The following is a 14,046-nucleotide window of genomic DNA, read 5'->3' on the forward strand; positions in this document are numbered from 1 at the left end:
TTGCCTTGCCTTGCCTTGCCTTGCCTTGCCTTGCCTTGCCTTACTGATATAATTAATCAACAGGAGACTCGATTATTATCTGAAACATTACATTATGTTCTTCTACCCATCTAGCCACTCTTTACTAGCAGAAGTGACGATCAACAGGAAAAATCAGGAAGTTATGCTAATGAACAGGATAAATAAACAGATGCTTTAAACTCAGCCCATTTTATATTCACCCCACGTCCCTGTGTGAGGTTTGATTGAGTTTCATGTTTTAAAGCAAGCTCTCCCCACAAAAAATACACTGCAATTACAGTACATATGCATGCCATTTACTGCTGTACCACTTTCAGATGCATGTATGCTCCATTATGCATGGATGCATTTAGCAGACACTTTTATCCAAAACTCATGGTTAAAAGCTGATGTTACCGGGCCCTGGAGACTACATGTTGACCTTGTTGCACTCGTTCTCATGCAGAAAGACTGTCCACCATGATGCAAAAAAGTTGACCAGAGGAAGTCAGTTAGTTTGCATTTGTTTCATTTAATTGAAATCTTTTATATCAGTCAAAAACTCTGTTCCGGCAGGAAAATACAACGTTAAAAGCACATAATGTTTACTATAATGCTTATAATGTATACTACACTATAATTTTTGGGATTGCTACAGTTCTTAATGTTTTAGAAATAAGTCTCTTATTTGCACCCAGGCTGCATTTATTTGTTTAATAATACAATAAAAAGAAAACTACTTTGAAACATTATTACAACATAAAATAATGTAAAATATAAATGTAGTATATAAAATTGTGCATGGTTGGTATAGAGCATTAATGCGAATGTAAATGTATATAGGCATAAAACTATCAACAAATTCATCACTTTGTAGAAACTAGTGTGACATCCTCTTGATCCTTAAAAACCATAAAAATAAGCAAGGTAAAAAGAAAATATAACAACCTACTTTATTAAATACAGGTTCACTTGCAACCAGGATAAACCTAGTTTGTAAAATATAAAATCTGGGTCCTGAAGCAAAACTGTCGAGAATCATTAGTTTTGGTTGTCTGAGCTAGGGGCACCAAAAAGACAACCCTTAAAAGTCGCAGCATAATTCTTACATTGCTGTTTAGTCATTGATTGTTGTCATTTGGCCACTTGTGCAGTCATGTTATCTCACTAGATTTGTGCAGAGAGAGAATGTAAGTGGAAGCAAGATGTGAAGATGTGGGAGGTTTTAGAGTGCTGGCCTGATTAGGTGACCCGGACCAGGGGGAGGATGTACAATTATGTCTCGTTGCTGAGGGCAAAATGAAGCTGAGGTTAATGGTAGGAGACAGATGGACTGGGGGTTGAAGAGCTGCATTACTGTAGTGCTGGAAGTGAGCTAAGGTCAAACTGAAAGAAGGATAAAACTTCTGTTTATGTTACTATGACGTGTGGACTGGATTTTCGACATTAAATGGTAAGTGACCACTGACCTTCATCTCCTTCTTGTTTTTCTGCCCTAAAAACTTTTCAGGGCGTTACAGCATGTAAAGCACAAAGATTTCTGGCCCAAAATCCAATGCACAACTCAAGCTTTGAAAACTAGTGGGTGCATACACATTCTCCAGACACTAGATGCCGCTATAATAGGCAAAATTATATTTTCACTCCTAAGGAAATCTTTTCACTTTTTTCCACTTTTTTTTTCCCCTTTCCAAAAATGTTTATCTTTATTAATGTAAAATTCTATTAAATATTCATGTAAAAAAATATTAATGTAAAAATCTGCCAGCTTCTCCTTTTTCTATAACTTTTAATTGTTTTAGAATAATTTTCATATGTTGCTTATCATATGTTGCATGTCTCATTTAATCAGAATATGGTACTTTTGGCTGTCAATGGTTTCACATGGTGTAGTTACATCTACCTGCATGGGCTAACAAGGACATGCTAACAAGCCAAACCTTGACTCTTACTCTGCCTTCATTTTATCTTAGCAGCCAATGAATTCAGTTATATGAATAAGGGATCATCATAGAATTTGGGATAATATGTGCATGGTGCCTTCAAAGGTTTTCTCTAGTTTTTGCCACTATATTAATAATATTTGTTAGAATATAAACAATTTTTTTCAGTGATTGAGCGTGCCAAGGTCTACAGGCAACAATTTCATGTTTTTTTTTCTTTTGCTAATGTGCCCTTGGATTTTCAGCCAGAACAAAACTAGTGCAGCCCCTTTGTTAATAATTATCAAAAACATGTTACATTTTTAATTACATATGCATCTCCAGCAACTGCACTATCAAGCATGGCCTTATTAATTTAAATGGCTATAACTCCTGAAATGAGTGATTAATTTGTATGACATCTGGGATAAATACTGTACAGTCAAATTGAAATGTTTTATCTAACGGGAACGTGGTTACCAGCCAAACCCTGACCCCTTGATCTGACACCGCTTCACCACAAGATGGTAGTATCATAAAACATAATCAACACCTGTTTATCACAAACTGCATTGACATCAATTCTAGTCAGAAATAATCTTGTGAAAGAGAACGTTATACCTCATTCTGAATATTTTTTATTATTTTACAATAAAAAAAAGTTACTCTATACAATAAGAGAGCTTCAAAAAAGGTGAAAATTGAGAATACTGCTACAGTACTGCAGCATTTTTATCAGTTGTCATTTTTAATCATTTTTTAAAAGTGTACAAGAATACAAAATGGGTAAACATTTTTCATGTAATATACTGTACATATTGATGAAAATTTGGTCTGTTTTACTGATCATCCACTAGATGGCTCCCCTGACCATTTCCCAAAAGGAGTCAAGAAGCAACTATTGTTTTTTCATTTGTTTGCAGTCAGAACAAGTCTGCACAGAACAAAAGAACAGAATGCTACAATGATCATCACTGACTGACAATGACACAAAAACACTCATCAGCATTCAGGACCATGGATTCATGCCAATTAGACGAAAGATCAGCTTTATTTTGGACGGCTAGCAAATTGAATGACTTCCCTGCCTTCTCTTCTGTTTGTGTACACGCCTTTACAGGTCAACAAAACACATTTAGAAATCACATGAGCTAAGTAGGCTTATTCTTTCTTTCTCCTCTTCACACACACACACACACACACACACATGTATTCAAACAAACTGGATGCTCTCTGCAGACGCCACGTGCCTGGCTGGCCTTCTACAAGCAGTCTACATAAACAAATAGCACTGGTCTTTTTGGCACATTCAGTTGGACAGGCTAAATCAAAACACATGAATAGTCGATAAATAATCTGAAGACACTATTTTTTGAAGACACTATTTTTACACGTCTCACAATTTACATTTACATTTAACAGATTCCATGATGTTTCTTATTTAGGTGCTACATCAAACAGTCAAAAGTATCAAAAGCAGTTGGCTTGTGTGCTGCTGTATTTAACGTGCACAGCGCAGCACAGGTTGGGTGTGAAGTGGAGTTGACAGTGCACGGCTCGGACAGCTGAGCTGCTTAATGGCTTTAGATACCAGGCACCAGAATTAAGCCCATGTGCTCTCCCTTCTACTCTTGCTGGACTGACCTGGCTATGGTTAAGCTGAACAGGTTTGAGACCGGTTATTTCACAGGCCCAGAGCACATGCACTCACTTATACTATTGGTGCTGCCTAGAAAAACACAGCCAGATGTCTTGGATCTCAGTTGGCTCTAAAAGTGTCACTAGGTGGTTAGGGTTACGTCTGTTATTTTGACACTTGATCATTTCTGTGTGGTCTTTTCTGTTGATGTTTTGCTTTATAGAAGTCAACACAAGGTTTTGTTATGCTGAACCCTTCCCAAGTACTAAATGTACTTGGGAAAACTAAAAGTAACCTGAAACAAGGCACTGCAGACTTATGCAACCAGTAATGTTATTGTGAATGATAGTGGAGTAAAGTTCTGTTTATTTAAAGAAGAAAAAAAAGATTATTTTTTTATTTTTTTTAAAGGATGATTAGAGACGTGTGAAATCCTCAACTTCATTTTTCATAATTAACGACTTTTAGTGCATGTACTCATTTTTTAACTAATATCATCCAGTTATTTTAGTATTATTTATATACTATTATAATTTATATTCATAATTTAAATTTGCTTTTATTTTTATATTGTTTGTTTTAATTTATAATTTTAGTAAATGTTTTATTAATTTTGTTGTGTGCTTTTGTCACTTTTATTATTTTTTAATAGTTTAAATGTATTTTTATTTTAGTGTTAAGTTTAGTTTTACTTTATTTCTATTTCAGTTGTAATTTTAGTACTTCCAACACTTCTAATTTTCTTTTAATTTTTCTTCTAACAATTATATTTTATTTTAGATTTATAAAGTATATGGACATTTCCTTTAACCCTAAAACACAGCACAATGTGTAATTCAAAATACAGGGAAAAGACCTGTGAAAAACCAATATGGAAAATTCCTTCATTTGAACACATCACAGACTTTTCTTAAAGTGCAGGTGCATTCCTTGGGAATCGAACCCATGATCTACTGTTTGAGCAACAGAAACAAAATTTACATGTATGTTTTTGACAGACAATTGTAAACCAATGCAACTTAGACTGCATTTAAAGTATACATTTTATCAGCTGAACCCATGACTTTGGCATAGTGCACTGCTTTTCTGTTTGAGGTACAGTAAAGCAAAATGAAGGAATTAAACACGTATGACCTTTTTATTCTCCTCTTTTTCCCCCAGAATGTAACATTCACAGTAATGTCAAACAGTGGGTCAGTCTGGTTTGAACATGTAATCTAATTTGACCTGTCTGAGATGGCTTCAAGGTGTTCTATTCCAGTAATAAATACAAGAATTTGGTCAGCTGGTGCCAATTTAGGTCACATTGTTTTATCTGTGCCCCTGATGTGACCTGGTTCACTTGAAATTGGTTACCCATTCCAATCCTCCCCACTGCAGTGGTCATACTCCCATCATGTGGCCTCCTTGTCCTGCCGGATGCCTCACCATCATCACCCAAACTACTACAGCATCCATCTCATCTTTTGCATTCATTCTCCTTCTCTTACTGATTTCTCTCTTCGGACTGATTTTTCTTTATGAGAACAAACACAGAAGCAGCGATAAAAATCCCAGATGGATGGAATGAGCTAAATAAACCCCCAAAGACCCCCATAATGTTTCTTAAAATATCACAATTTATATAAATGACAAAAACAGCTTGCAAACACAGACAGAAGATTCTGGAAAGTGAGGGGAGTGAGAGTTTATAGAGAAGAGTCACTCAGAATCAGTATCAACACAGATTAAATCTTTGCGAGGACACACTGAGGAAACGGCCGAGCACTTCACAAAGGCAGGCTCACAATAGCTGACATAATTTATGAAAGATTTTCTTCGTGATGTTATCATAATGGCTTCATCTGAGCCTACAACAATGAGTCCTCCCCATGACTGTGCGATAACATTATGTATAGGAAGTTAAGAGCATTTGCAAGGGCCTCAGAGTGTCGCAAGATTCAACTGGAATAAGGTGACAACGCCGGGCTCCTTTCACTTCCTGCCCAGTCGTTGGAAGGTGTAAACACTGTACATTAGGATCTTTTCAGCATCTGCTTCTCTTATCATTGTCCTGTGTTAAACTCTACAGAGATCAGCTATGCAGTTCTACAGAAGTCCCACCATAAATAATGAGAGAACTTTGTATTAGCCAAGATCTTGATTCTGAAGTACACATAAAAATAACTGCTAATGGAAATCATTTATACATTTCACATTTACAGTTGAAAGTTACACCCAGATATTTCTGAAGGCATTACATGGAAACATGTTTTTTTTCTGAGAAGCCTCTTTAAAAAAAATATCAGAGAATGTATTTTAAATTGTATTAAAAAGGGACAATTAATGCATTAACTAACATTAAAAATAAGCCACAAATTTGTTACAATATTTAGTAATCTTTGTTAACGTTAGTAAATAGAAAATTGTTCATTGTTAGTTAGTTCAGCTCTACAGGTATAACTTTTTCAATTATGTATTAGTAAATATAAGTTAACAAATGGAAACGCATTGTAAACTGTTACCAAAATTATTTTACAAAAATTTCATTTTGAAATATTTCTTTTAATATTTTGTTGGACACACAACAAAAGACTCTACAGAAAAAACGTCTCATGCTGGCACAAAATAACTCAAATAATTGCAGGTAAATTTGTCTTGGTTTCCACTAATGCTTGTACGAGATGTTATACAATGTAGACATGCCATGTCATCAATGATATGGTCACAATAAGTCACCTGAATAAGTGTAATTTCTGAAGCTGCATCCTCAGACGTTTAGATGACTGCAGTGTACTATGACACAGAAAAAACGTCTCATGCTGGCACAAAATAACTCAAATAATTGCAGGTAAATTTGTCTTGGTTTCCACTAATGCTTGTACGAGATGTTATACAATGTAGACATGCCATGTCATCAATGATATGGTCACAATAAGTCACCTGAATAAGTGTAATTACTGAAGCTGCATCCTCAGACGTTTAGATGACTGCAGTGTACTATGAAGCCAGATGTACTATGAAATCATTTACTGTAGACAAATAAGTAGCATAGCATTTACCAGGGTCCCCAGACTACGCTCGAGTCATTGAACACAGCCAACAAGGGCCAAAGGACAGCCTCTCTGATTTGTATAATGCTGATGTTATGTAAAAATGATGGCATCTGTGATTTAACCAGGATTCTAGTATCGCAAGTTACTGAGATCTCTAAGAGGCTCTGAAATTCCCAAAAATGTCTGTCCAAAACTTAAACCCTCCATCACATTTAACACCATCCACACCTTCTCTCTAACTAAGCCACGAGACACGGGCTGTCTGTCAACACAATATAGGCTTAGTGACGACTCCAAGAGTTCACACATCTTCACATCCGTGTGGTTGACACAGTGCACTTTGCTAACAACCAAAGCTTAAAAGTCTTTAAAAGATTAACACAACAGCAGTCTGATGACATTTAGCCTGTCATCAGTTTTCAAACAGACTGTTACCTCATTCGCCCTGATGAAACACTGAAACACTCTGTGACGTATCTAACTACACTCACTCACTCTGTGTACCATCACAGGTGATTTCTTCAGGTCTCCATGAAGAGTGACTAAACCATCAAATAGGTGAGGGAGAGAAATTGAAAAGAAATTTCAATAAAACTTAAAAGCAACATTTAGGGATGTACCAATATGGAAATTTTGTCTGTTGATAGGTCTAATTACTCATATATATATATATATATATATATATATATTCACAGTCAATTAACAAATGTATTATTAAATAAATTAACAATTGTGTTTCATAATGGGTAGGCTAACTGACTAGAAATAATTTTTTATTTTTTTATTTATCAGCCTATTTTATTTAGTGGACCAATGCCGCTAACATAAAAGAATCACATTTATCAGTATGACATTTATCAATATGACCATCAACATATTGTGTAACTCTAAAGAAAATGCTATCTATATTGTAGCAAATTTTATTATAAATAAATTATATATTTTTTAATACAAAAGCTGATTCTGTGAAACGAAACAAGAATTCCAATGTACCTGTACTGTAATGCACCTGTGCAAATGGCAATAAATCTCTAAATTTGCAACATATGACCAATTGCATATAAAAAGTAGCCCGTCTCTCTATATTAGGTAAATATAATTTTAGCCCATTATTATTAAATCACAATTAACAGCACTCCAAAAATACCCACGAGAATAAATAAATAAGCAGAGAAATGAATATATAAATAGGAGAGCTGTTCTGCCATTGTGTGGTATCGAGAGGGCTTCCTTCGTAACACCTGCAGCGAAAAAGGAGGACATAGGGAGTGGGGAGAGCGGTGGAGAGGGGAGCAGGACAAAGGAGAGGAGGGTTTGAACAATGGCAAGGCCGGTCAGTGGAACTGCAACGAGACAGAGAGTCTGCCGGCCGCGACAGCCGCCCTGCCCCGGGGGCAGCCAAAAGAGCCACACAGGAAGAGGCTTCACCCCTCTCTCCAGAACACACACGACAGTGAAAGAACAATCGAGAGGAGATTCCCTCCAGAGAGAACACATTTGATGACTTAGTCTATCCAAGGTCCTAGAAACACAAGGTCAAAGTGCAATGTAGGCCAATGAATTTAATTGCATGCAGCAAATGATGACCTTCTTTCAGATTTACCAAAAATCACTACATTTCCATGTTATTTTCCATGTTTATTTCTAAACTAAGATTTAGAATAAAAAATATAAGTTAAAAATATATTTTGTGCTTAAGCACAATCTGAAAGAAATCATCTTCAAGAGTATTTTCCATTATTTTTCGTCACAGCAGTCATTCATTTCTATATTTCATATTGTTTATAGCCAAATCCTTTTTATATTTCATATTGCTTAAAAGAAAAAAAGGATAAGAGGATAAGAATGAATTTCAATGTTTCACGCAGATTTTCTTTTCTCAGCCTGAAGATATAACACTGAACTTGTACTGAAAATATAGGAGCATAATATAGAAGACTGCAAAACAATGTTTCTGGGATAGAATGTTCTGTCACAAACTATATTTTCTGAGGCATTTTGTATGAATGTGACAAGGCTGTTTTCTCCAGTGCCTTTAACAAAACAACAACAATTCAGAGAAAATAAAAGTAGACAAATAATACAAAATATAAGGTCAAATAGTGTGTATTTTCTAAAATATCATTATAAGTGTTTTTTTCCATTATGTATGCCTCATGCAATGAAATTCATTGTAGACACTATCATTCGAAAGTTTATGATCGGTAAGATTTTTTTTTAATGTTTTTGAAAGAATTCTCTCATTCTCGCCTAGACTGCATTTATTTGATTACAAAAATAGTGTAAAAACTGTAACAATATAAAATAGTATTACAGTTTAAAATAACTGTTTTCTAATTATCTATATTTTAACATTTAATTTATTCCTGTGATGGCAAAGCTGAATTTTCAACAGTCATTACTCCAGTCTTCAGTGTCACATGTGATCTTTCAGAAATCATTGTGATATGCTGATTTTGTGCTGAAGAAACTTCTCTTATTATTAACAGTGCTGGAAATATTTTTGTGGAAACAATTTTCTTACTCACTTACTTTTACTTACTCATTCCAGATTTTGAATGATATAGTGTAGATCAGGGGTCACCAAACTCTGTCCTGGAGGGCCGGTGTCCTGCAGAGTTTAGCTCCAACCCTAATCAAACACGCCTGAACCAGCTAATCAAGCTCTTACTAGGTATACTTCAAACTTCCAGTCAGGTGTGTTGAGGCAAGTTGGAGCTAAACTTTGCAGGACACCGGCCCCCCAGGACCGAGTTTGGTGACCCCTTATGTAGATGCATAGATAAGATTCGGACTGATTAATAATGAACTCTGTGTAGTTAAAATATGTGTGCCACTTTGTCATTTAAACTCACTTAAACTGTGTCTTTCTTCCTTAAAAACTACACATTTTTCAGTCTTACATTTGTATTTATCCACAGCAAATATCATTAAATAATCACTAGTAATGTGATGTGTACAGGAAATTGCAGAGATATAGCTGAAATGTCCAAAATATTTTGCTTGGGATGTGGACTTTGCGTCAAAGAGTCAGCATAGCTGGTCTCGAATGACGCCGGGGCTGTAGGGGTCAGATGCAATGTGCCATACTGACGTACCACCGATACGCACAAATGCAGACATACACATACAAACAAACAAAGAAGTGATTCATCCATTGGTAACAATGGGCTTTACATCAACATTGTGAGCCATCTCTCACCCAGCGCCATCTAGGCTTGTAGTGACTTACAAATAAAGTATGTGATTTAAGGAAACAGAAAGTCATGTCTGCATGCGTAGCGGGAAGCAGTCTGAACACACCACGTAACGCCTGCCACACTTGTAATCCCTTCTTTCCTGTAAAGCAGACATTTCTCATCCTGCCTGACGTTTGTTGGACGGCTGCAGTGTGGTGGAAGTTTCTCTATCACCACCGTCACTGTCATTATATTGGATGAAAATAAAGGAACCTGGTCACAATGGGTATGAATGAGCATTCGTGTGTAGAGAAGTTAGTCTGTCAGCAGCTGAGTTGGGCTGGTGACATGACCGGTATAGAAACTAGACTTCGAACAGCTGAGGAAAACTTGTTTACGGAAGCATCTGAGTGATGACGTTGAAAAGCTTTTTGGTTCTGCTTTTGTGACAACCACACTTGCTTCAGAAGACATAAATCACTTTTACATTGCTTTTTCAACACTGCGCAAAAAAAAATAAAAAATTCCCACATGCCTTTAATCTGGAAACTATGTTCCACATGCCACTAGAATTTCTTTTCTTGTTCACCTAAATTAACTTTTCCTCCTCACTAACTCCGATGCAACACCACAAGCAGTTTTGGTTCCTTTATCAGTTGTCAGTCTCTGAACCGGTTTGTACCAGAGAGGCCTGAATCCTGTGTAAACTGATAAAAGCAGCTTTGCTGTCAGTTCGGCCTTGCTCCTTCTGTCACTATAGGAACACAAACACGCACATATTGGTTCCACACAATCTGTTCACTTCAAAGTTCCCTGTCCTGAACACAGTGAAAGACAGGAAATGGGTGGGAGAGAGAGGACAATCCTGAGTCAAGCATATCATACAGCTCACAAGACAGGCAGGACAATTGACTTAAATATTTAGCCATAGTAGACCTAAATAAGCATGCTACCGTAAAAGGAAAAAACATGGAAATGAATGCTGACAGACAAATTTAAAAAAAAATTGTGGTTTGCTTGAACAGAAAGTTGGATGCAAGCTGACAGCAAATGACTCAAACATTAAGCACACTGCAGCGTCTGTCTTTTAACAATATAATGTTGCATGTCTTTATGTTACTAAACTCCCACAGCTGCTCTAGTTCAAAGGTTTTAATAATAGCTCACACTTCACACAGCCTGTAACAATCACATTTAAGTGTGTGTGTGTGTCCCCACCATATTCACCTTTGGCAGGTGAATGTTTACATAGGAAATTCCCTCTTGGCAGCGATGAAGAAGAGGTAGCCTAAGGGGTTGGGCTCTGTTGTCTAGACCTTACACGACCGCCAGGTAGTCAGATGTCAGATGACGCATTACCAGCCCATCAGAACTGGTTTGAGCCAGTACAGTGACCGATCAGAGCATTAAGATTAGCAGGCATCCACTGATCTTCCTCTCTGCCAGCCCTAATCCTACACCATGCCAAAATTCTGACAAAACACCTGAATGTACAAAATTACTTATCGCTATATCAAAAAAACTGACTCAGCAGGATCTAAAGAGATGAGCACTTGGTAAAGCTTCTTATCTACACACGACGGTAATATAATACACCTTTAACAAACACGACTACTGAATCAACCAGAAACTGGATCACGCCGGTCTGGTAATCTGCAAAGCAAAGAGACGAGCCTGAATGAAAGTTAACCAGACCTTGTGATGAGCAACAGGTGTGACCATCCTGCAAACAGCCCAAAAACTGAAAGTTAAAAAACAAATACCGCTGAGATCTAATAAACTCTCAGGATGACTGCTGAAATTTGTTTGTGGGTTACACTTTGCAGTAACTATAGCTAGTTTTAAGATTAAACACAACAGCAATGTCAAACTTTATTGAGATAGGACCTTAAAGGGATACTCCACCCCAAAATGAAAATTTTGTCATTAATCTCTTACCTCCATGTCGTTCCAAACCCCTAAAAGCTTAGTTTGTCTTCAGAACACAATTTAAGATATTTTGGATGAAAACCGGGAGGCTTGTAACTGTCCGACTGACAGCCAAGTAAATTACACTGTCAAGGTCCAGAAAAGTATGAAAGACATCGTCTGAACGCAAGCAGCGTACGCTATTCTGTGTCAGCCACGCTGCATGGATGCGCTGTTTTTGTTCAAATCAAAGCGTAAATACACGTAGAAAATGTATCCTCGTGTCGCACCTGACACAGAATAGCGTACGCTGCTTGCGTTCAGTGGTTATTCTCCAAAATGGTGCTACAGTGATGCGGAGAGACAGAGGAGATGATTTGTTGAATAAAGTCGTTATTTTTGTTTTCTTCACGTACAAAAAGTATTCTCGTCGCTTCATAACGTTCCGGTTGAACCACTGACGGCAGATGGACTATTCTGACGATGTCTTTCATACTTTTCTGGACCTTGACAGTGTAGTTTACTTGGCAGTCAATGGGACAGTCACAAGCCTCCCGGTTTTCATCCAAAATATCTTAAATTGTGTTCCCGAAGACGAACAAAGCTTTTACAGGTTTGGAACGACATGGGGGTAAGTGATTCATGACAAAATTTTCATTTTGGGGTGGAGTATCCCTTTAACATTTCAACTGTAAACAAGGCAGTATCACTCTCAGAAAAAAAAGATACTAAAGTTGTCAAAAGACACCTTTGTACCTTAATTAGCCCTAAAGGGTACACACTGGTACCTTACAGGTACATATTAGTAACTAAATAGTACAAATAGTACCGCTTTTGTACTTTTTTCCCCCCCTGAGTGTTAAAGGTGGGATCAATTCTAGGGACCCATGGGTCCAAGAGAACACACAATTTCTACATTTTATTTTTAAAAATAGGAGGTGCCCAAAACAATTGTTCAATTAAGCAGCCTAGAGTCCTAAATGTGAATCATCCAACTCCATCCCAGTCATTTTAATACAAAACATAAAGTAAAGAAAGAGAAAAGAGTCCGAATGTTTAGTTAATAATTTATTATACAAATAATGAAAAATAATATTGTGGAAAAATGCATAACTGGTGTTATAACATTGTGACAAATAAATAGGTGGCCAATGAGTGTTAAAACACATATCACAATATTAAACTGGCATAGAGACAAGGCATTATTTTAGGCAGTTTTCAGGCAATATAACTTCTGTCTCCAGTCATAGTCCTTGTGCACCAACAAATACACCTATAAGGTGCAGTAGTTCGTGATAAAGTCCATTTTTAAAATGCATAGAGTTCACGAGACACATTTTCGCGCGTCTTCATGTTGTGATGCACCAGGGGCTCAGCGTGCGCGAGCCGCGGGATTCCTTCACACTGAGCGCCTCCACAGCTCCAGTTAGGTCCTACTGTGCGTCCCGCGCTTCATGTCTTGTATCAAAGGGCTCGTGTCAATTACGAGGCTTTCCTTCATCTCGGTGTGGTTCCTTCTCGACCACTCTGGACATGTCCGTTATCGCCAGGTTGTAAATGTCACCGGCAGTCTGAAATGAACGACCATGCAGCCGCGGGTCATCGCGTGAACAACGCTCAACGCAGCTTCAGAAAGTGTCGCACCATCCCGGCGATCCGCAGGAACTTGTCTTTCTTCCTTTGCTTGAGGGCCATCAGAGCTTTGGCCGTCTCTTCGGGGTCGTGCGCGAAGGAGAAGATGCTTCTCACTCTCTCCTCGGCTTTCATGTCCCCAGTTTTCTGGAAGAGTCTCATGAGCGCGTCCTGGTTGACGTTCTCGAAGATGTTCGCCACCGCCCGCTTGCGGTTCGCTGTGTCAAACTTGTTGCCGTGGATCGAAGGGCAGACCCGGCGAGATTCTGAGTACATGTCGGTCGACATCTTGCGGCTTTTGTGTTGTTTAGCAGCGTTGGAGTCGCCAACTCGACCGAGCTGAGCCGCTTTGGTTGCTGTGAGACGAGTGAGGAGTTTAACAGCGACGGCTAGCTCTTTATAGACCAGCAGCACAGGTCTCGCGCTGCCTCCCTAAGGGGAACGCCTTCCCGTTAGCAGCCAACATGCCTCTAGCTTTGGAAATGCCAGTAATTATGGTTAAGAGCGCTGACAGCACGAGTGCGCAAGGTTTATCACATAGAGAGTGCATTTGCAACCCATGGATTTTTTTTCTACTGATCTTAACTATAATAATTGTATTTATTCAGCAAGGACACCTTCATAAATGTTATAAATCTTACAGACCCAGTTATTTGATTGGCCATGATACATAGTGTTCTCCGCAAACAATTCAAATTACTGTACTGTACCGTGACAAAAACTCACTTGAC

General features: G+C 37.7%; 1 protein-coding gene across 1 annotated transcript; it reads right to left on the reverse strand.

Moving 5' to 3' along the window:
- Positions 1-12,738: 12,738 nt before the first annotated feature.
- Positions 12,739-13,715, reverse strand: LOC107587466 (protein C8orf4 homolog). Its single transcript, XM_016275254.1, has one exon. The coding sequence runs from the start codon at positions 13,601-13,603 to the stop codon at positions 13,301-13,303; it is 303 nt and encodes a 100-aa protein (XP_016130740.1). The 5' UTR covers positions 13,604-13,715; the 3' UTR covers positions 12,739-13,300.
- Between the last annotated feature and the right edge of the window lie 331 nt (positions 13,716-14,046).

The sequence above is a fragment of the Sinocyclocheilus grahami genome, unplaced genomic scaffold (assembly GCF_001515645.1).
Source record: "Sinocyclocheilus grahami isolate Dianchi unplaced genomic scaffold, SAMN03320097.WGS_v1.1 scaffold92.1, whole genome shotgun sequence".
Classification (NCBI taxonomy): Eukaryota; Metazoa; Chordata; class Actinopteri; order Cypriniformes; family Cyprinidae; genus Sinocyclocheilus; species Sinocyclocheilus grahami.

Excerpts from the sequence above, each read along its gene's own strand:
- LOC107587466 (XM_016275254.1), bottom strand. The coding sequence starts at position 13,603 with ATGTCGACCGACATGTACTCAGAATCTCGCCGGGTCTGCCCTTCGATC.